The 23,280-nt window shown below is 51.0% G+C and overlaps 1 protein-coding gene across 1 annotated transcript in view; it reads right to left on the minus strand.

The window, feature by feature from the left end:
• LOC119929662 (vascular endothelial growth factor receptor kdr-like) overlaps window positions 1-23,280 on the minus strand; it is a 222,786-nt gene that overhangs the window by 18,658 nt on the left and 180,848 nt on the right. Inside the window, exons 19-25 of the mRNA XM_038747850.1 lie at window positions 22,983-23,096; window positions 17,261-17,349; window positions 14,915-15,080; window positions 14,642-14,739; window positions 13,926-14,048; window positions 13,704-13,815; window positions 1,064-1,163 (exon numbers count right to left, since the gene is read on the minus strand). Coding sequence (XP_038603778.1) covers window positions 1,064-1,163; window positions 13,704-13,815; window positions 13,926-14,048; window positions 14,642-14,739; window positions 14,915-15,080; window positions 17,261-17,349; window positions 22,983-23,096 — 802 coding nt within the window. The remainder of the gene's footprint in view (window positions 1-1,063; window positions 1,164-13,703; window positions 13,816-13,925; window positions 14,049-14,641; window positions 14,740-14,914; window positions 15,081-17,260; window positions 17,350-22,982; window positions 23,097-23,280) is intronic.

Here is a 23,280-nt window from a genome sequence, read left to right on the forward strand (position 1 = left end):
TTAGTTCACACTTGGCACATAGGAAGCGCTTAACAAATACCATCACTGTTATTATTATTGGCTTAGGAGCAGGCTGGGGAGTAGTGAGTGAAGACAGCATAAACGTAAGGCTGGGGGAGGGGAAGGATATAGTGGAGAGCTGGATGCTTAAAACTAAAACAAAGGACAAGTGGCCTAGGGGAAAGAACATAGCCTTGGGAGTCAGAGGACCTGGTTCCCATCCCAGTTCTGCCGCTTATCTGCTGTTTGATCTGGGGCAAGTCATTTCAATTCTCTGTGCCTCAAGTTATCTCAAACGTAAAATGGGGATTAAAGTGGGACATGGACTGTGTCCAACCTTGTGTCTACCTCAGCGCTCAGTACAGCGCCTGGCACGTAGCAAGCTCTTAAACAAATACCGTTTAGCAAAAAAATAAAGTGTGAATCAGTCCCCAACAGGGCTTAGGACTGGCTGAACACTAGGCTATCCAGCATGAAACCAGGCATTTGGCCACGCTATTCTGATTTAAACACACAGCAGTGAGAGAGTGGGATAGGTGCCTCCCTCTTAGGGGGTAAGCTCCGACTAGGACAGGAATGGCGTCTGGCCTGATTGTCTTGAGTCTACCCCAGAGTTCAGCACAGGGCTTGGCACGTAGTGCTGGATTAAAACCATAATTATTATTATGAACAGCCCTGGAGTCCATCCAGAACCCAGGGCTAGAGGTTGGCACACACCGTAGACCTCCCCGCAGGCAAGAAAGGCCTTCCAAAGTGGCTTTGGGAACCGACATCTGACACCCAAGATGGATTGATGGGCTGCTCCATCTCAGATTGCCACCACCACTCACTCTTTTTGTGTTGCCAACTGGCTAACCCAAGTTTCATGGGACTGCCTTCCTGTGGAGATGTGTCTCCCTGAACACCCACAGTCCTTCATGTCCAAGATAGAGCATGCTCAGCCCAAGTGTAGTGAAAACAGGATTCTGGGATTTGAAGTTCACCAGGAAAGTGAGGGTTTTGGCATGGCCACAAGGCCTTATCCTTTTCCCCCTTATGAACATCGGTCTGGGGGCAAACTTACATTTCAGGAGTGGAATACTCAGGGGATCGCATCCGTGTTCCTTCCTTCAGCCGACGGCAAAAGTCCTCATCTATCTGCACCCCCGGGTAAGGTGAAGCCCCTGCGGAAGAGGAGACAGCAGGTCAGGTTGGAATCCCAGCCCCGTGCCAAACCCCTGTGTGGCGCAAAGCAGGTGGCCAGCCATAAATACGATTGAATGAATAAATGAAGAGCGGATCCCCTCTGGGGTGAGGTCTTAGAGTCTTCATTTTAAGTCATGGATAAGGGTTGCAGTCAGAGAAGTATCACGGCTAGCAGTGGAAAGAACCCAGGCCTGGAGGTCAGAGGACCTAGGTTCTAATCCCAGGTGCGCCAAGGTTGTGTGACCTTGAGCAAGTGACTTAACCTCTCTGGGCTTTAGTCTCCTCATTTGTAAAATGGGGACGAAATCCATGTTCATTCATTCAATCGTATCTATTGAGCGCTGTGTGCTGAGCACTGTACTAAGTGCTTGGGAAGTACAAGTCAGAGACAGTCCCTACTCAACAACGGGCTCGCAGTCTAGAATGTTCTCCCACCCCCTTCTACTGTAAGCCCTGAGTGGCTCAGGGACTGAGTCCAACTGGATTATTTTGTACCGACCACGGTACGTAGTATGGAGCTTGCCATATAGTGCTTAACAAACTTCACAATTATTATTGTTCATGAAGAACACAGAAAATCTCTCCTAGCTGTCACTGGCTGGCCGGCCAGCCAGCCCCTCAGTGTTGCTTTCAAGTTTATGAAGTGTTTTTGAGGATCAGGGGCTATCTCATTTTTCACCATCGGGACGGGACCCACTGGGGGATAAACCATCCTTTCCTCAACCAGGCATGCAAAGCCGGGGAACTGGGATTGTGGGTGAAAGCTCTCGGATCACTCTGGAGGCTGAAGCCAGTTGGAGATCCCAGAATACAATGGTGGCCACTGACTGAACCACAAGGAGATTAACACTGGGATGGAAAATTCACCTCAGAAGCCACAGCTCTGAGCCGGCTGCCAGATACTTCCCCAGACGGGGCCGGCTAAAGAGCTTCGCTCTAGTCAGATGAGGCTGGATATCACCCTATTATGCTAACGTAACTGTAGGATGACCCTGCGTCCCTATTTAACTGGGACAATGCTGGATTTTTGGATGTTGCCACAGATGGAGGATCGGTCAATCTGCCTTTCTCCCAAGACCACGCAGCTCTTGCTCACTTGGAAACACTCAGCCCTCCATGTCCGCTAGACAGCACGCTCAGTCCATGCTCAGCTAGGTCCCCCATGGCACTCTGGGACCTAATGCTGCCACTCCAGAATCCTGGGGTACTACATTTGTAGTAGTACTGCTATTTATTGAGTGCCCAATTAGTGCGATGTGCTGTACTAAGCGCTAGAGAAGTACAAAACAAAAAAGTGACACGTTCCTCGCTTGCACTAATAGAGGAAGCAGATGTAAAACTAGCTCTGAATAGAGTAATTAAAATGAATAACTGAATACACCGCTGAAAACATAGGTATATATATATTTATATTTACATACATAGAAAAGTAGTGAGATGGGTATAAGTAAGTTCCTAGAGTCTAGAGATGGCTGATGAGTCTTTAGGACTTGGAGTCCTGGGAATTACTCGGGGGAGGCTTGTTGGAAGAGATGGGATTTCAAGATGGCTTTGAAGGTGGGGAGCTGTGGTCTGTCCCATTAGTTGAGGTGAGGGAGTTCCAAGTTGGCAGAAGTGTGTGAGGAAGGAAACAGGGTGGGAGAGTCGAGAGTGAAGACCGGCTAGAAGGTTGGATTGGGAAGAACAAAGGCAGTGGGTTGGAGAGTAGAAGGGGAAGAGAGATTTTGAGAACCCACTCCAAACTTGGGGGAGTTGGTGGAGCCTTGAAGGTGACGTGGAAGGCATCCACCGGCTGAACACTGGACTATCCAGCATGAAATCCGACATTTGGCCACCCTATCCTGATTTAAACACACGCAAGTGAGACAGTGGGATAGGTGCCTCCCTCTTAGGCGGTGAGCTCCGACTGGGATAGGAACGGTGACTGATCTGATTGCCCTGGGTCTACACAGGGTTAGACCAAAGGGTTCAGCACAGGGTTTGGTGGATAGTGCCGGGTTAATACCATAATTATTATTATGAACAGCTCTGGAATCCACCCCAGAACCCAGGGTCACAGGTTGGAATGCACAGTAGACCTCTCCGCAGCCAAGAAAGGCCTTCCAAAGTGGCATTGGGAATCGACAGTATTGGTAATAATAATAATAATAATGATGATGATGATGATGGTATTTGTTAAGTGCTTACTATGTGCAAGGCACTGTTCTATATGCTGGGGAGATTACAGAGTGATCAGGTTGTCCCATGGGGGGGCTCACAGTTTTAATCCCCATTTTTCAGATGAGGTAACTGAGGCCCAGGGAAGTGAAGTGACTTGCCCAAAGTCACACAGCTGACAGTTGGTGGAGCCAGGATTTGAACGCACGATCTCTGACTCCAGAGCCCGGGCTCTTTCCACTGAGCCACACTGCTTCTCCTGCATGTTCCCTCCCCAAAGGGAGCCTTAAAGTCACTTACCAACTCTTTCGTATTATACTCTCCCAGGTGCTTAAGTCAAAGGACTATGCACACGGCAGGCTTTCAATAAATACCACAGATTGACTGACTGATTGCTGTTCTTGTGCCAAGGAGAGGTGAAGAGGGAGAGATAACATATGCCAACCCTCTCAGCGCTTCCCAGACAGTGCTCATTGCCTCTCACTTGCAATCCAGTCTTGACAGGAACCACTACCTCACTGACAAGCAACATCCATCACTGTCCGGACCCTGGGACGATCCAGCCCAGCAGCTCAGAGTTGGGGATAATAATAATGATGGCGTTTGTTAAGCGCTTACTACGTGCAAAGCACTGTTCTAAGCGCTCAGGGGGGTACAAAGGTGATCAGGTTGTCCCACGTGGGGCTCACCGTCTTAATCCCCATTTTACAGATGAGGTAACTGAGGCTCAGAGGAGTTAAGTGACTTGCCCAAGGTCACACAGCAGACACGTGGCAGAGCTGGGATTAGAACCCGTGACCTCTGACTCCCAAGCCCGGGCTCTTTCCACCGAGCCAGGCTGCTTCTCTTGGGAATGCTGGGAATGCCAGCCCAGCTGCTGAAGGGTGTTTGGCTCGGGGGATGGAGATGACCACCCCGGGGCACCCCCTCCTAGCTCCACAGTCACTGCTTGGCTAGAAGCAGCAAGATATAGAGGAAAGAGCATGGGACTGGAAGTCGGAGGACCTGGGTTCTAATCCTGGCTCTGCTACCTGGCTGCGGAGAGACCCTGGGGCAAGTCACTTCACTTCTCTGGGCCACAGCTTCCTCGTTTGTAAAATGGGTACCCAACTGTACACCACCCCCCACCTCTAGTTGGGAAGAGCTGGACCCTCAAAGAGGCAGTCATTCTTCCACTTGTAATAATTTGGGTACTTGTTAAGTACTTATTCTGCTCCAAACACTGTATTGAGCACCGGGGTAGGTACAAGATAATTCCTGTCCCACATGGGGCTCAGAGTCTAAGTAGGAGGGAGAACAGACACTGAATCCCCATTTTACAGATGAGGAAACTGAGGCACAGAGATGTGATGTGACTTGCCCAAGGTAACCCAGCAAGCAAGTGGCAGAGCTGGGATTAGAGCCTAGGTCCTCTGATTCCCCCAGACCTGGACTCTTTCCACTGGGCCTTCCTGCTCCATCACCTGGGCCCAGGCCTCCTCTCTCCAAGCGGCAGCGAGGAAAGTTATAGGGAAAGAAAGAGATGGGCATAGCTTCACTTCCCTCCAGCCTCAGACCAGATATAGCAAGAGAAGGAAGACAGTGAGACAGGTAGAATATTTATCACAAGGGCCAAAAACCTGTTCGGTGCTCCCCCGTCTAACTGCCTGAACTTGTACACTGAGGGGGTGAGTGGGGAGCTCTTGGGGGCTGGGGAAACGAGGACTTGTGTCAATGGAACGGAAGGTCAGAGCTCAACATTCTCCTTGGGAATCTTCTCCTGGACCGCTTGTGGTTGAGGGCCTAGGCTGGGGTCTGAAGACCCCTCCCGCCCGTCTCCATTCCGTTAGCCAGGGTGGGTTGGGTTTTTATCTAACAGCCTCGATTGCCTGGCAAGTCTTCTTTCAGCTAAATCGGAGAGGTGGGAGCCCGGAACAGCTGGTGGCCAAAATGTCCACCGCCTGGATGCCGGGGAAATGTGACCACTGTGAGGGAAAGCGGCAGATTCAATACCTGTTCTCTCTCCCCATTATGTTGTAAACCCTACATTCATTCATTCAATCATATTTATTGAGCGCTTACTGTGTGCAGAGCACTGTGGCACAGCAACGGTCCAATCTAGGGAAGCCACGTGGCCTAGGGGAAAGAGCCTATGCCCAGTCCGAGGACTTGGGTTCTAATCCCACGCTGTCTCTTGCCTGCTGTGCAAGTCACTCCGGGCCTCAATTTCTTCATCTATAAAATGGGGATTCAATTCCTGTTCTCTCCCTCCTCCGACTATGAGGTCTATGAGGGACAGGACTGTGTCCCACCTGATGATCTAACCTGATTGCCCTGTATCTACCCTGGCGCTTAGTACAGTGCTCGGCTCACAGAAAGCACTTAACAAACACCACAATTATCATCCACCTGTCTACGTGTTTTGTCACCTGTCTACATGTTTTGTTTTGTTGTCTGTCTCCCCCTTCTAGACTGTGAGCCCGTTGTTGGGTAGGGACCGTCTCTATATGTTGCCGACTTGTACTTCCCAAGGGCTTACTATAGTGCTCTGCACACAGTAAGCACTCAATAAATATGATTGAATGAATGAATTCTTATCTTTTTTATGGCATTTATTAAGTGCTTACTATGTGTAAAACACTGTTCTAAGCGCTGGGGAGGTTACAAGGTGATCAGGTTGTCCCACAGGGGGCTCACAGTCTTAATCCCCATTGTACAGATGAGGGAACTGAGGCACAGAGAAGTGAAGTGACTTGCCCAAAGTCACACAGCTGACAATTGGCGGAGCTGGAATTCAAACCCATTACCTCTGACTCCAATCAATCATATTTATTGAGTGCTTACTGTGTGCAGAGCACTGGACTAAGCACTTGGGAAGTACAAGGTGGCAACATATAGAGACAGTCCCTACCCAACAGTGGGCTCACAGTCTGTAAGGGGGAGACAAAGCCCGGGCTCTTTCCGCTGAGCCACACTGCTTCTCTATCTTGTAGCTATGCTGGCACTTGGCACATAGTGGGTGCTTAGATATTACTGTTATTATTATTATCATTATTATTATTATTATTAGATGTGGTTGGGGAGGGAGCTGAATTTGGATGGTTAGCTGGGCTGGACCCTGGTGGGATGCCAATCAATCAATTAGAGGCCTTAAACAATGGGCACTCATCTGTCTGGGATTTATGGAAAGTTGGCCTGGAGACTCAGGAGGGCTTTCCAGGGATCAGGCTTGAGTATTCCACAATGGGTGAAGAATAGCCATTTCTACAATGTAAGCCATTCGGGGTATTTTCTAGGCTCTGGTGTTGGGGACTAAGACTGATGTCGCTCTTGATCTTGGGTGCCGTCTAGGCCGCCGCCAAAACTGGGTCTTCTCCCTGCTCCAACAACTTTCCATCAGTGGAAACGACCTCTACCTCAGGGACCCGGTGGTTCTGGGTTGGGGCCAAATCCCCCCGGCGGAAAGACCGATAGTTTTCCATCCGCCAGCTTTCACCGATCTGAGAAAACTCTGAAGAAGAGGGCTCAATCAGTGTCAGGCACATCCTTAATTCAATATTTATCTTGGGAGTTTTGAGGTTGCCCTCGTGCCAAGCAGCGGGCATGCCTGGGTGATCTTTCTGAAAACCCTGCTTAGATTTCAGACGGGCCTTTGATGCCAAGCCACAGGAGGAGGAGAACGATCCAGCTGAACGCGTCGTGTTCCAAAACCGCCTTCCATCAGGCCGTCTCAAAGCACCTTTTAAAGCAGCCGGGGGTGTTGGCTGTCGGGGACGGGTGGAGCCCTGGGGGCCCAGGTTCTAGTTCTGTCTCCACCTCTGACTCGCTGTATGACCTCTAGGCGAGTCACTCACCCTCTCTGGGCCTAGGGGTTCCTTTTTGTAAAACAGAGACTCATGTGGGCGGGATGGGAGAGCTCAGATTCCCAATTGGACTTTGAAACTTTCAGCTTTGCAAGATTAGTTTAGAAGCTTAAGTGGAGGCAGCTGATCAGAATGGAAATATGTGGGTAATACAAGAAGACTGGGTGACACTCGCCTATATTCTAAATGCTTTTATGGATGTGGAGGCTTTTCTGATAAGAAAAGCTGCAAGAATAAATGGGTTACGCTGGGGAGGGATTTTATTCTTTGCAGAAATTCTCTCTCTCGCCTAGAGGAAGGGCACAAGCCCGGGAGTCAGGGAAGATCGGTTCTAATCCGGCTATGTGACCTTGGGCAAGACACTTCATTTTTTTGTGCCTCCTCTGTAAAATAAAGATTCTGTACTTGTTCTCCCTCCTGCTTAGGCTGTGAGGCCCAGGTAGGAAAGAGACTGCGTTTGATTTGATCATCTTGAATTTTCCCCACACTTGGCACGTAGTAAGGGCTTAAAAGTACCAGTATCATTATCTTTCCGTTCCCCAGCCTAACAGCCCGGAGATTTGAGGAAGGGAATTAGGGTGAGGTGGGAGAGATGTCTCTGCAGAGCTGGTCTGAGGGAAGAAAGATGAGAGGTTCATTCATTCAATCGTATTTGTTGAGCGCTTACTGTGTGCAGAGCACTGTACTAAGCGCTTGGGAAGTACAAGTTGGCAACTTGTACAAGCTGCAGGGGGACAACGATCTGAAGTGGGAAACCCAGCCCCCAAAGCCCCTTCCCTCTCCAGCTCTCCTCCTGCCAAACTCTCTAGCCAGCTCTGACCGAGGAAGCCACGGCACGACTGAGAAAACACACAGGCCCGGGAGTCAGAGGACCTGGGTTCTAATTCCACCTCTGCCACTTGTCTGCTGTGTGACCTTGGGCAAGTCACGTCACTTCTCTGGGCTTCGGTTACTTCACTTGTTAAATGGGGATTAAATTCTCCTTCCTCCAATTTAGAGAAGCAGTGTGGCCTAGTGGCTTGGGAGTCAGGGGACCTGGGTTCTAATCCCAGCTCTGCCACCTATCTGCTGTGTGACCTTGGGCCTACTCCCTCCTACTTAGACATGAGCCCTATGTGAGAAAGGGACTGGGTCCAACCTGATTATCTTGTATATACCCAAGTGCTGGGGTTTCTGATAACCAGCTAACGACATCGCTGTGTTTCCATTGCTCAGAACTGCAGCCAGGGTCCTGATTCCCTGACGCCCTGAGCCCAAGCCCCTAGCAACGACGAGCCCCCCCCCCGGACACGGCCCTGTCCTGCCGTCTGCAAAGCCAAGCAGCTGCGCCATGCACGAAAAGGCTCTCTCCTGGCCCCAACCTCAATTCAGGATGCGGTTTCCCTGGTAACCACCAGCAGGATGCGGTTTCCCCGGTAACCACCGGTGGACACCGCAACCAGCCGGGGAGGGAACACTGCCAGCCGGGCTGTAGGGGTCAGCAGTGCGATGGGAGAAATCAGGGACTGGACTGGAGTCAGATGGGAGGAGGGAGGAGGAAGGGGGTGCTTGTCTGATGGAGCCCCGAGTCAAAGGGAACCCCAGAAAGCCCTAGATGGTTCGGCACTGTAGCTGCTGTTTGTACCATTTAATACTTTCAGGGTTCCTCTAGACTGTAGGCTCTTTGTGGGTGTCTTCCAACTCTATTGTACTGTCTTCTTCCAAGCGTTTAGTACGGCGGTCTGCACACAGTAAGCGCTCAGTAAGTGGTTGATTGGGAGATGGTCACTGCTCAGGGGGGTTTCTCAGTGAGACATCACTCACTACTAATGGGAAGGACCCCAGCAAGGATCTCACAAGGTATTCTGGTTCTCTTTGTGACAGAGCACCCTGCCCAGCTGAACACAACCTTGTTTGGTCCACCGCACAGGACTCCACGGGATAGTCTGGGGTCATCTCGTCCAGCTCCCCGCCTCCACCCAGGGCGCAACTTAAGGCAGCAGGCCATCCATCCCAGCCCCCCAAAACAAAGCCCTACTGAGAGCTCACCCCCTCCAGGAGGCCTTCCCAGACTGAGCCCCCTCCTTCCTCTCCCCCTCCCCTTCCCCCCCGCCCTACCTCCTTCCCCTCCCCACAGCACCTGTATATGTTTGTACAGATTTATTACTCTATTTATTTTACTTGTACATATTTACTATTCTATTTATTTTATCTTGTTAATATGTTTTGTTTTGTTGTCTGTCTCCCCCTTCTAGACTGTGAGCCCGCTGTTTGGTAGGGACCGTCTCTATATGTTGCCAACTTGTACTTCCCAAGCACTTAGTACAGTGCTCTGCACACAGTAAGCGCTCAATAAATACGATTGAATGATGAATGCCTCCTCAGCAGCCCGGCCTCCTATTTCCACTTGGTACATAAGAGAAATTGATTATTTGAAGGGTGCTGTTCATCTCTTTGTTTTGCTGCTCTCCTTACCTGATCCCAGCATACTCTTTGCCCCAAGCTCAGGAAACAGAGTCTAGGGAGACGGATGGGGTTTGATTCCCTCGCCTCATGGAGCAAATGCTTGGAGGTTTTCCCCTCGGGAATTCAGGGAGTTGAAGAGGTGGGAGGTTCGTTCTGCAGGTCACACTGGTGTTCCATCCAAAGGGTGGGACTCAGCTCCTGGTTTTGAACGCTAATCTGGACTTCGGGCCCATTTGCCACCCCTCGGGGCAGGAAGAGGAGTTTGAGATCAGATCGATTCCTCTTCAATAATAATACCACTGGTATTTGTTAAGTGCTTACTATGTGCTGAGCAGTGTTCTAAGCACTGGGGTACATACAAGGTAAATCAGGTTGGACACAGTCCCTGTCCCACATGAGGCTCAGACTCTTCATCCCCATTTTACAGATAACTGAGGCACAGAGAAGTTAAGTGAGTTGCCCAAGTTCACACAGCAGACAAGTGACGGAGCCGGGATTAGAACCCACGACTTCGAATTCCTAAGACCATGCTCTTGCGACCAGGCCATGCTGTTTCCTGACTCAGAGGAGGCTGAATGTTCATTCAGTCATATTTATTGGGCGCTCAAATGTGCAGAGAACTGTACTAAATGCTTATTCCCCTGGCCGAGGCCGATCCTGCTTCTGGCCAAAGCCAATCCTTCCCCTGGCCGTGGCCGATCCTTTCCCTGGGAATCTTGCAGGATATGTGGGCCGGCAGGAAGCAGGCAAACACTCAATCGGTCCCAGACCAACTCCTCCAGCCATGCGGCCTGAGGAGAAAACTGTCTCGCTGAGGGGCAATTCTCTGCCTGCCCTGAGCAGCCCCTGCCAGCCTTTTTTTTTCATGGTATTTGTTAAGCGCTTACTATGTGCCAGGCACTGTACTAAGCAGTGGGGTAGATCTGATCTAACCAGGTTGCACACAGTCTATGTCCATATGTGGCTCACGGTCTTAATCCCCATTTTAAGCAGCAGCATGAAGCAGAGAAAGCAGAGAAGCAGCGTGGCTCAGTGGATAGAGTGCGGGCTTGGGAGTCAGAGGTCATGGGTTCGAATCCCAGCTCTGCCACTTGTCAGCTGTGTGATCTTGGGCAAGTCACTTATCTGTGCTTCAGATACCTCATCTGTAAAATGGGGATTATGACTGTGAGCCCCACATGGACATCCTGATCACCTTGTATCCTCCTAGCGCTTAGAACAGTGCTTTGCACATAGTAGGGCTTAACAAATACCATTATTATTATTATTATTTTACAGATGAGTCAACTGAGGCACAGAGAAATGAAGTGACTTGCCCAGGATCACACAGCAGACAAGCGGTAGAGCCAGGATAAGAAGCCAGATCCCTCTGAGTCCTAGACCTGTACTTCGTCCACTAGGCAACACTGCTTCTCTGTAAGTTCCTTGTGGGCAGGGATCCCGTCACTCAACTGTTGTACTGTCTTCTCCCAAGTGATTCCTTACCATGAGGTTTTAGGTTTTAAAGAACACAATCACCTTGTCCCCTCCTAACTTATCTCTCTGATTTCCTACTTCACCACTTTGCTCCTCTAATGCCAAGCTACTCATTGGACCATGACCGTGTCTATCTCACTGCTAACCCCTCATCCACATATCCTGCCTCTGGCTTGGAACTCCCTCCCTCTTCATATCCTACAGACAGTCACTCTCCCCATCTTCAAAGCCTTATTGCAGGCACACCTCCTCCAGGAGCCCTTCCCCAACTAGGCTCTCATTCCTCTTTTCCCACTCCCTTCTACCTCACCCTTGCACTTGTATTTGTATCCTTTATTCACCCCTCCCTCATAACCCTAATTTGTGATTATGTCTGTCTCCCCCTCTAGACTGCAAGCTCATTGTGGGCAGGGAACGTGTCTGCCAACTCTGTTATACTGTACTCTCTTAAGTGCTCAGTAAATACCACTGATTGATTGATTGCACTGCAGAGAGTGACTGCTCACTAAACCCCACTGATTGATCAAATGAATTAGGTTTCCTGCCTATTTGGAAAACAGTCCCTCTCCAGAAGCTGCGATTTCCTCTGCCAAGGGGGTGGGACACCCGGAGCTGCTGCTGCTACATCCTTCAACCCCGGGGCTCGACTCCAGGGACGTGGACGGTAACTGGGATCCTGCAGGGATCCCAGCCAGGAACATTCCTGAAGCATCTTCCTATTCCCGATTTCTCAGTCTGGCCGAGGCAGGGAGGGGCCACGCAGGAAGTGAAGCAGGTCAGCTGGCTATGGAATGGAGTAGGCTTGGGCTGTCCAGCAAAGACCTATCAGTACAGATTCCTAGAAACCAAGCAACGCTGGAAGGACCTTCAAGGGGTCAGCCGGGCCAGCTCCCTGCCTCCAAGACAGGTGGGGGTCAGCCAGCTCTCAACTGCTCCAGGGCCATATCCCCCTTATGGGCAACCCAAGTCTCTCCTTTCATTCTGTTTTCCACTGTTTTGGGTGGCAGTTAATATGGCTGAGTGCGAGGCTGGGCCGGAGACCAAAGGCCCCCGGAGATGGAAGGTTGGGGTCATGCTCTGGGCGGAGCAACACTGATGGTCGGGGGGGAGGCGAGGGAGTGGGAATCTCAGGGAGGAGATGGGGCTTCTTCAAAGAGGTGTGGTCTCCAAGGAGGAGTCTTCAGTGATGAAGGGAACAGCTATTTCTGGGGGCCAAAACCAGAACCAAAGGCCCAGCCCAAGCCTAGAGTGCCAATCCCATGGGGACGATGCCCTCATGGATCTGGTGCTCCTGGCGGGATGCCTTTCCCAGGATCTCCTTTTTGAGGAGCGAGGTTGTCAGGAGGGACTGCTAAACCCATTTTACAGTGGGGAAAACCGAGGCCTGCCCAAACCAGGGTCGCTCCCTTGCAGAAAACCCATCCGACTGCAACCCTGCCCAGACTTCCTAGAGTCTTTCCCCGTCCCTGACTCCATGAGGCTAAGATCTCCCACACAGACTTTCAGCAAAGATGCTGACCCAGAGCTTCACGAAGCCACACCAAAGGCTGTGTCCAGCAAGGACGCCCAGGGAGGATTCCATTTCTGTCAGGCCCCACAGCCGGCTTTCCCTCAGGCACACAGCCTTCTGAAGAGATGGTGTGCCGGTACTTATTTTCAAGGCTGGTCTATTTGCCTTTCTCCATTGCTAGCTGGGATTTCCTGGGCCCCGATGGCTCTTTTGCCTCTGTTACTAGCCTGTCAGCCCCTCGAGGGCAGGGACCCCTTCTGGTCTTTAACTTTCCTTCTGCCAGGAACTTCCTCCCCTCTCAGATTGGTCCGCTCAAAGCTGGCTTTTCCTATTTTCAAAGCCTTCTTAAAGCCCTCTTCTTCCGGGAAGCCTTCCCAATCTATTTCCATGACCTCGCCTTATTCCCCTAAAAGCCGCCTTCGCAGACAGGGTTAGGTGTAAAATTTCAGGACCCAAGGTCATCTGTCGCTTGACAGGGGACCCCACCATCATCACTCATGTGATTCCCCATAGTCCCTTGCGTTTCCTCCAGCTCCTACTCAAAGAGTGGACTGGAAGCTCCATGAGGGCAGGACCCAATTTTTTCTGATATTTGTTAAGTGCTTTATTATTATTATCATTAATAATAATAATACTATGTGCCAGGGCACCATACTAAGTGCTGAGGTAGATTCAAGCTGATCAGGTTGGACACAGCCCCTGTCCCATATGGGGCTCAAAGTCTTAATCCCCATTTTACAAATGAGGTAACCAAGGCACAGAGAATTGAAGTGACTTGCCAAAGGTCACATAGCATATAAGTGGCAGAGCGAATTTTAGAACACAAGTCCTATAACTCTCAGGCCTGAGCTCTTTCCACTAGGCCACACTGCTTCTCAGACCATTCTTCTATGTGTTCTCCCGAGTCTTTCCACAGACGCTCTCCCTCAAAGCCACTGGTTGGGTGATTAGCCTAGTACCTTGGCCTACCCCCTGCACTTGAGAGTGCTCTGTGAAGGCTGTGGCCAACTGGTCCCAGCAAGGGGTACTGGAGGTGGCGGGGGTAGGTGGAGGGGGCGTGGGGAGAGGAGAGGAGCCAAGGCACGTACCCAGAGAGAAGATCTCCCACAGCAGGACTCCGAAGGACCAGACATCACTCTGCGTGGTGTAGATCTTATCGAAGATTGCTTCTGGGGCCATCCACTTGAGAGGCAGCCTGGCCTGGAAAAGCGAAGAGAGGTGGGGTTGGGAATGGTGGGGGAACCTTCCCTTCCCGGGGGCCTCCCCCAGCCCAGCCCTCCCTGCTCCTTCCGGGCCGGGCCCTCACTCACGTCTCCTTTCCGCACATAGTCGGGGTCTTTGTAGATGTCCCTGGCCAGGCCAAAGTCGCAGATCTTCACCACGTTGTTTTCCGAAAGGAGGATGTTGCGGGCGGCCAGATCCCGGTGGATGCACTGAGAGGGAGGGAGAAACCAAAGCGAGAGTCATGGAGGTGGGCCGGGACCACCAGGGGAAGGGGCCGCTGGAGCCACAGCCAAGGGGGCACTGGGTTGTTGTTTTTTTGTGTGTGTGTGTTTGTGGATGTGTGTATCAGTACAGGCTTGCCAACTGGCTGATGGAAATTTGGCCCAGATAAGTGGGCGTCTGGCTTTCTGTAAGGGAGATTTATAGGGCAATATATGTTGCCCTATATGTATTCTAGTGCATCTCTGTGCCGGAGATTGTGGTGGGGAGAAAGAGGGAGAGTAAGAGAGATAGGTACATGGGGAGAAAGAGAGGAAACAGAAAAAGACAGAGGCACTCGGGACGAAAAAGACCCACAGAAGAGGGACAGAGCCTGGAGCAAAAAAGACCCCACTTCAGATCAAAGAGGTCTTCAGAACTGGATAGGGACAGGGACCAATTATCTTGTATCTGGCCCAGTGCTTGGCACATGGTAAGTGCTTAACGAAAACCACAGTTATTCCTATTAGTATCATTATTACAGAGAGAGCAGTATGGAGGCCCCAAAAGCCCTCATGAGTGGGTGGAGGGAAACAGGGCTTACCTTTCTGGAGGCCAGGAACTCCATGCCCTTGGCTACCTGAAAGCTGTAGCATATGAGATCCTCCAGGGTGAGAAGTCGCTTGTAGAGGTCCTCAGAGTCTAGCAGAGAGCAGAGAGAGCCGCCAAGGCTGTGAGTGGCACCCTCCACCTTGGAGGCCAGTCTGGACTGGCTCCCTGCCGTGACCCATGGGAGGGGGATGGCAGGGTTGGGGGGAGGAGAGGATGGTGGGGGAATGGCAGTGGGGTGGCGGGGGTCGGGAGATGTTGCAGCTACCTTCCTCCTCCTCCTCTGAGTCGCTGTAGCTCTTATCTTCAATGAAGCCAGAGCTGGCCGAGCTTCCGGTGCTGGCCACGCTCTCCAACCTCCGTTTGATGAGCTCCGTCAGGTCACTGCTCGAGTCCTCCAGGCTCTTCTCCCCTGGCTCTGAGCCCTCCTGGGACTGAAAAGTTCCGGCCCATTGAGCCGCCAGTGGGGGCCGAGGGGACGGGCGGTGGGACGGGGAGGGAAGGAGTAGCCTACAGCTGAGCTACCCATGGCAGGGGTAATCCCTCTCAAAGGTCTCTCAAAGATGCCCTCTCAAAGGTCACCAATGACATCCTGCTTGCCAAATCCAACGGCTCCTACTCTATCCTAATCCTCCTCGACCTCTCAGCTGCCTTCGACACTGTGGACCACCCCCTTCTCCTCAACACGCTATCCAACCTTGGCTTCACAGACTCTGTCCTCTCCTGGTTCTCCTCTTATCTCTCTGGCCGTTCATTCTCAGTCTCTTTTGCAGGCTCCTCCTCCCCCTCCCATCCCCTTAGTGTAGGGGTTCCTCAAGGGTCACTTCGTGGTCCCCTTCTGTTCTCTATCTACACTCACTCCCTCGGTGAACTCATTCACTCCCATGGCTTCAACTATCATCTCTACGCTGCTGACACCCAAATCTAAATCCCTGCCCCTGCTCTCTCTCCCTCCCTTCAGGCTCGTGTCTCCTCCTGCCTTCAAGACATCTCTATCTGGATGCCTGCCCGCCATATAAAACTCAACATGTCCAAGACTGAACTCCTTATCTTCCCTCCCAAACCCTGCCCTCTCCCTGACTTTCCCATCACTGTTGACGGCACTACCATCCTTCCCGTCTCACAAGCCCGCAACCTTGGTGTCATTCTCGACTCTGCTCTCTCGTTCACCCCTCACATCCAATCTGTCACCAAAACCTGCCGGTCCCACCTCTGCAACATCGCCAAGATATGCCCTTTCCTCTCCATCCAAACTGTTACCCTGCTGGTTCAATCTCTCATCCTATCCCGACTGGATTACTGCAACAGCCTCCTCTCTGATCTCCCATCCTCCTGTCTCTCCCCACTTCAATCTACACTTCACGCTGCTGCCCGGATCATCTCTGTGCAGAAACGCTCTGGGCATGTTACTCCCCTCCTCAAAAATCTCCAGTGGCTACCAATCAACCTACGCATCAGGCAAAAACTCCTCACTCTTGGCTTCAAGGCTGTCCATCCCCTCGCCCCCTCCTACCTCACCCCCCTTCTATCCTTCTACAGCCAGCCCGCACCCTCCGCTCCTCTGCTGCTAATCCTCATTCTCGCCTGTCCTGCCATTGACCCCCAGCCCACGTCCTCCCCCTGGCCTGGAATGCCCTCCCTCTGCACATCTGCCAAGCTAGCTCTCTTCCTCCCTTCAAAGCCCTACTGAGAGTTCACCTCCTCCAGGAGGCCTTCCCACACTGAGCCCCCTCCTTCCTCTCCCCCTCATCCCCTTCTTCATCCCCCCCACCCTACCTCCTTCCCCTTCCCACAGCACCTGTATACGTTTGTACAGATTTATTACTCTATTTATTTTACTTGTAAGTACTTACTATTCTATTTATTTTATTTTGTTAATATGTTTTGTTTTGTTGTCTGTCTCCCCCTTCTAGTCTGTGAGCCCACTGTTGGGTAGGGACCGTCTCTATATGTTGCTAACTTGTACTTCCCAAGCACTTAGTACAGTGCTCCACACACAGTAAGCGCTCAATAAATACGATTGAATGAATGAATGAATAATCCCGGTGGCAGAAGGCCGCCCCTTGACCCCCATGTTCCGTTTCCTGACATCATTTGGTTCTGAGCGAACGTCACCGACAGTCAGAGTTGGGAAGGGCTGAAAGGCCTAGCGGAAAGGGAAGCGAACCTCTGAGAGCCCCTCCCTCCCTCACCGGGGCACCTGAGCAGGGATGCAGCGGAGCAGACAAACAATCCAGCTGAATCCCCCTGCGGCCCCTGTTCAACTTCAACAGTCTGGTAGCAGACACCCGGCGGCTCCCAGCTCCAGCCTCAGGGCAGCCAGAGAGATGAGGGCCAGGTTCTAGTCCTGTCTCTGTCCCCGGCTCACTGTGGGACCCTGGAGAAATCCCTAAACCTTCCTGGTGGTCAGTCCTCCGTCATGAGATCGCCGAGGCAGCCCGTCAGATCCAGGGTGGGGATTGGATTCCAGGCACGAAGCAAAGAGCTCCACTTCTCCCGGGGTCCAAGGGAGCCCGGTGGACAGAGGACGTATTTTCCCCATATTTGCCCTTCTGACAGTTGCCCTCGTGTGCCAAGGCAGCTGGGTGGACTGGGTCGGGGGCAGGATGCTTACCTTGAACGCGATGAAGTCCCCTCTTTTGCCTCGAAGGTAGTTGGACAGGTTCCCGTACTTGCAGAATTCCACTATGACCATCAGAGGACCTGCCAAAAGTGGAGTAGATGAACTGACCCCATCTTCATAGCCCTACTAAAATCACAGCCCCCTGAATATGCTCTCATCTCCCCACTCTATTCCTCTCTCTTCTGTGTCACCTACGCACTTGGATTCATTCATTCATTCATTCAATCGTATTTATTGAGTGCTTACTGTGTGCAGAGCACTGTACTAATCGCTTGGGAAGTACAAGTCGGCAACGTAACTTGGATCTAAAACCCTAAGCGTTTCAATACTCACCCCACTACCACCCCCTCAGCATTTATGTCCACCCTTCTACTCTGCTGCTTCCCATCAGTAATCAGTCAATCAATCCATCAATGGTATGGATTGAGCGCTATGTGCAGAGCGCTGTACTAAGCGCTTGGGAGAGCATAAAACAACAGAATTAGCAGACCCGTTCCTTGTTCGTAACGAGCTTATGGTAATGTATTTTCATGTCTGTTTCCCCCTCTGGACTGTAAGCTCTTTGTGGGCAGGGATCATGTTTACCAACTCTGTAGTATTGTAATTTCCCAGGCGCTTAGTATAGCGCTCTGCCCACGGTAAGTGCTCAGTAACTAGAATCTGTTAAACAAAACTGTGAGCCAAGTACTGCGTACCAGGAGAGTAGTATCAGGTCAGATAGGGTCCCTGCCCCAAATGGGGCTCATAGTCTAACGGGGAGGAAAAACAGGTTTTGAGCCCCCATTTTTCAGAAGAGGTAACTGAGGCACAGTGAAGCGAAGTGAGTCACCCATGGTTACATAGCAGGCCAGTGGCAGAGCTGGGATTAGAATCCAGGTGCTCTGACTCCCAGTCTGGGCTCTTTCCCCTAGGCCATGCTGCTCTCTCCTCCACACGGATTCAGGGATGCACTGAAGTAGGGAGGCCCAGTGGAAAGAGCACAGGACTGGAAGTCAGGAAATCTGGATTCTACCTGCTGCTCAGCCCCTTGCCTGCTTTGTGAGCTTGGATAAATCACTTTCCTTCTCTGGGCCTCAGTCTTCTCTTCTGTACAGTGGGGATTAAATACCTTCTCTTCCTCCCTTTCAGACTGGGAAACCCACGTATGACAGGGACAGTGCCTGACTGATTTTCATGACTCTACCCCAGGGCTTGGCACAAAGTGAGCAACATCAAATCCCACTGTTACTATTATGCAACGAGATCAGGTGTGCGAAAGTGCTTTGGGGATAGCTCAAGTGGTGCCCCAATTCAGTGTCATTTTTTGTTTTAATAGCATTTATTAAGCACTTACTATGTGCAAAGCACTGTTCTAAGCACTGGGGAGGTTACAAGGTGAACAGGTTGTCCCACGTGGGGCTCACAGTCTTAATCCCCATTTTACAGATGAGGTCACTGAGGCCCAGAGAGGTTAAGTTCATTTATTCATTCATTCATTCATTCATTCATTCATTCAATCGTATTTATTGAGCGCTTACACTGTGCAGAGCACTGTACTAAGCGCTTGGGAAAGTACAAGTTGGCAACATATAGAGACAGTCCCTACCCAACAGTGGACTCACAGTCTAGAAGGGGGGGACAGAGAACCAAACAAAACATATTAACAAAATAAAATAAATAGAATAAATATGTACAAATAAAATAAATAAATAGAGTAATAAATACGTACAAACATATATACATATATACAGGTGCTGTGGGGACTGGAAGGAGGTAAGGCGGGGGGGATGGGGAGGTGGAGGAAGGGGAGAGGAAGGAGGGGGCTCAGTCTGGGACTTGCCAGACTTGCCCAAAGTCACCCAGCTGACAAGAGGCGGAGCCGGGATTTGAACCCATGACCTCTGACTCCAAAGCCCATGCTCTTTCCACTGAGCCACGCTGCTTCTCATCATTATTATCAGAAAGCTGGGAGAGGGGGAGTGTCTGGCTTATCACCACATCAGGACACACGGAGAAGACACTGAACCCCAGACTCCAATGCAGAGCACAAGACAAATCGCCAAGCTGAGATCAGAACCCAGGTCTTCTGACTCATTCATTCATTCAATCATATTTACTGAGCGCTTACTGTGTGCAGAGCACTGTACGAAGCGCTTGGGAAGTACAAGTTGGCAACATATGGAGACGGTCCCTACCCAACAGTGGGCTCACAGGCTTTTCCATTACACCGCAATTCAACAAATGAGGTTTCTATCGCATATATGAACTTGTGCTAGAGGTCTCTTGACGCCTGATTTGTCAATGTGTCCTCGGATAGACTGGGATGGGGGCGAGGGGGAGGATGTCTCTCCTTGGGGCTGGCTGAGATTTCCCATCCATTTTCCTAATGCACCCGGACAGCTTTCACAGCCGAGCTCCCCACGTTAATGTAAATGTTAACATAATCCTGACAACCCTCAGGCAGGGAGGCTTGCCAAAGCCTTTACCTGAACTTTCTAAACTCGCCGTGACTGCATGACTAGCCGAGGAATCTTAACCCAGTGACCTTCCTGTCCGGGCTCTGGCTTGGGAAGGGGTGGAAATTCCAAGGAGATCGGGCTTTCTTCCGGCTTCTCCGCCCTGGGCTTGGCCAGACATCGAACCTCACCGATGGCCCGGACAACGTGTGACCCTCCACCCGGCCTGGGGGGCCTTTGGGGGCGTAGGGAGGATGGTGACTGGATGAGCCGAGCCGTGGGATGGGGTACGTGTTTTCTTCTAGAAATACCTCTCCCTTTTCTCTTGATAAGGTGCCTCACTTCTCTGAACCTCAGTTTCCTCATCTGTAAAATGAGAGTTTAAAACTTGTTCTCCTGCCCGCTGAGAGTGGGAACCTTCATGCAACATGGGGGCTACGTCCAACTTATCTTAAGTCAGCCCTGGCACTTAGTACGGTGTTTGGCACATAGTGAGGAGAAGCAGCGTGGCTCTGTGGAAAGAGCACGGGCTTTGGAGTCAGAGGTCATGGGTTCAAATCCTGGATCCGCCAATTGTCAGCTGTGTGACTTTGGGCAAGTCACTTAACTTCTCTGGGCCTCAGTTACCTCATCTGGAAAATGGGGATGAAGACTGTGAGCCCCCCCAGAGGGACAACATGATCACGTTGTAACCTCCCCAGTGCTTAGAGCAGTGCTTTGTACATAGTAAGCACTTAATAAATGCCATTATTATTATTATTATTATTATTATTACGGGAAGCAACATGGTTCAGTGGAAAGAGCCCGGGCTTTGGAGTCAGAGGTCGTGGGTTCAAATCTCAGCTCTGCCACTTGTCAGCTGTGTGACTTCGGGCAAGTCACTTAACTTCTCTGGGCCTCAGTTACCTCATCTGTAAAATGGGGATGAAGACTGTGAGCCCCACGTGGGACAACCTGATCACCTTGTAACCTCCCCAGAGCTTAGAACAGTGCTTTGCACATAGTAAGTGCTTAATAAATGCTATCGTTATTATTATTATTATTATCATTAACAAACACCGCCACTATTATTACTGTTGTTGTGAGGTCAGTAGGGAAGGCAGGTAGGAACTCGGAGTGTCAGGTCACTAGGAGGTATTTTCTGGGGGGTAGGGGGAAAGGTGTTTCCGAGGAGGGCTGGCTTCCTGTGTGACCTGAATGTGGGGCAGTGTGGGGTCAGAGGTCAGAGAGAAGAGAGGTATCTCCCTCCCTCCACGGGTCCAGGTGGACAAATAGGCCAAAATATGAGAAGCAGAGTGGCCTAGTGGGAAGAGCACGGGCCTGGAAATCAGAGGTCCTGGGTTCTAATCACAGCCCTGCCACCTGTCAGCTGTGTGAGACCATGGACAAGTCACTTAACTACTCTATGCCTCACTTATACCTCATCTGTAAACTGGGGATTAAGGCTGCGTTTGAGGTGGGACATGGACTATGTCCAATTTGATTGGCCTGTACGTACCCCAGCATTTAGTACAGTGCCTTGCACAGTGCTTAGCAAGTACCATTAAAAAGTTAGCCCAGCCAAAGTGGACAGGTGGAACATTGGGCCAAGGCTTTGCGAGCTGCGTGCTGGGAAACAGGAAAGCACAATCGCCTTCAAGAAGGTCGTTGTGGACAAAAAAGACCACCAGTTCCTCCTCCCCTGGCCTCACTCAGGCCGTCTCTGGGAGTGGGAGCAGGGACTAGATTTCGGCAGCCCCTCGAGGATAAAACCCATTTTCCATCAGATGAGGTGGGATGGGAAAAAGGAAGAGGCATTTAAATCAGAACGCCATCTTATTTATTTATTTTACTTGTACCTATCTATTCTATTTATTTTATTTTGTTAGTGTGTTTGGTTTTGTTCCCTGTCTCCCCCTTCTAGACTGTGAGCCCACTGTTGGGTAGGGACTGTCTCTATATGTTGCCAACTTGTACTTCCCAAGCGCTTAGTACAGTGCTCTGCACACAGTAAGCGCTCAATAAATACGATTGATTGATGGATTGAATGGACCGCCTTTTTCAATGGACAGCCTCCCCTAAATGGGAAGCCTGCATCATCTGTAAAATACAGTTTCAGTACCTGGTCTCCCTCCCTCTTTGACTGGGAGCCTGGTATGGGATTGGGTCCGACCTGAAAATTCTTAGTGAATATTTTTAGTACAATGATTGGCTCCTAGTAAGCATTTCCAAATACCACAACTATTATTTCCTCAGTAATTTATTTTAACGTCTATCTCCCCTTATAGACTGTAAGCTCCTTAATAATAATTAATAATCTTGGTCTTTGTTAAGCGCTTATTGTGTGCCAAGCACTGTTCTCAGTGCCGAGGGAGATACAAGGTAATCAGGTTGCCCCACGTGGAGCTCACCTTCTTAATCCCCATTTTCCAGATGAGGTAACTGAGGCCCAGAGAGGTTAAGTGACTTCCTCAAAGTCGCACAGCTGATAAGTGGCGGAGCTGGGATTACAATCCATGACCTCTGACTCCCAAGCCCGCGAACTGAGCCACGCGGCTTCTCTTGTGGCCAGGAATCACGTCTCCTAACTCTATTATATTGTACTTTCCCAAGCACACAGTATTGCGCTCTGCACACAGTCAGTGCTCAATAAATATCAGTGATTGATTGATGGTACTATTATTATTATGAAATGGGCCACTATCTTAAGGGAAGCCTACCCTAAATGAGTCACCTCTCTATATGGGAAGCCTACTTTAAATGAGGCACCATTTAAATAATCATAAATAAATAATGATGGCATTTATGAAGCACTTACTATGTGCAAAGCACTGTTCTAAGCGCTGGGGAGGTGACAAGGTGATCAGGTTGTCCCACGGGGGGCTCACAGTCTTAATCCCCATTTTCCAGATGAGGTCACTGAGGCCCAGAGAAGGGAGGTGACTTGCCCAAAGTCACACAGCTGGGACTTTGAACCCACGCCCTCTGACTCCAAAGCCCGGGCTCTTTCCCCTGAGCCACGTTGCTGCTGCTTCTCCAAATGCTTCTTTAAATGGGAAGCCCATCTTAAGTGGGCCACCATTTCAAGTGGGAAACCGACCTTAATGGACAGCCAACCCTCAATGAGCCACCTCCTTAAACAGGCAACCTACCTTCAATGGGCCTTCTCTTGAAGTGGGCAGCCCAGCTCAGGAAGGTTGGCGCTGGTGGGGGCGGGTGGACAGCCAGTGGCCTAGGGTCTGAGGGGTGAGGGGGATGGACGGGGCAGTAGGAGGGGGAGAATTGGGGGGAACGCTCACCTCCGGACTTGGTGCAAGCCCCCAGCAGGTTGACCACGTTGAGGTGGTGTCCAATGTGGATGAGGATCTTCAGCTCGGACATCAAGGCCTTGCACTCGTTGGCGGTGGCGCACTCTGCTCGGGGGAAATGGAGACATTGGAGGGGGCCGGCGTTTGGAGGCGGAGAGAGAGGGAGGAGGGCAGCGACGAGATCCTGTTTACGGGGTCCCAGCCGGAAGGGAAGGAGCACGAACGGCCTGGTGATTTGCGGTCCAGTTCTTTAGACAAACAACGCCTTCTCTCCTGCTGGCCTGTCTCA

This window comes from Tachyglossus aculeatus, chromosome 6 (genome assembly GCF_015852505.1).
Source record: "Tachyglossus aculeatus isolate mTacAcu1 chromosome 6, mTacAcu1.pri, whole genome shotgun sequence".
NCBI classification, from domain to species: domain Eukaryota; kingdom Metazoa; phylum Chordata; class Mammalia; order Monotremata; family Tachyglossidae; genus Tachyglossus; species Tachyglossus aculeatus.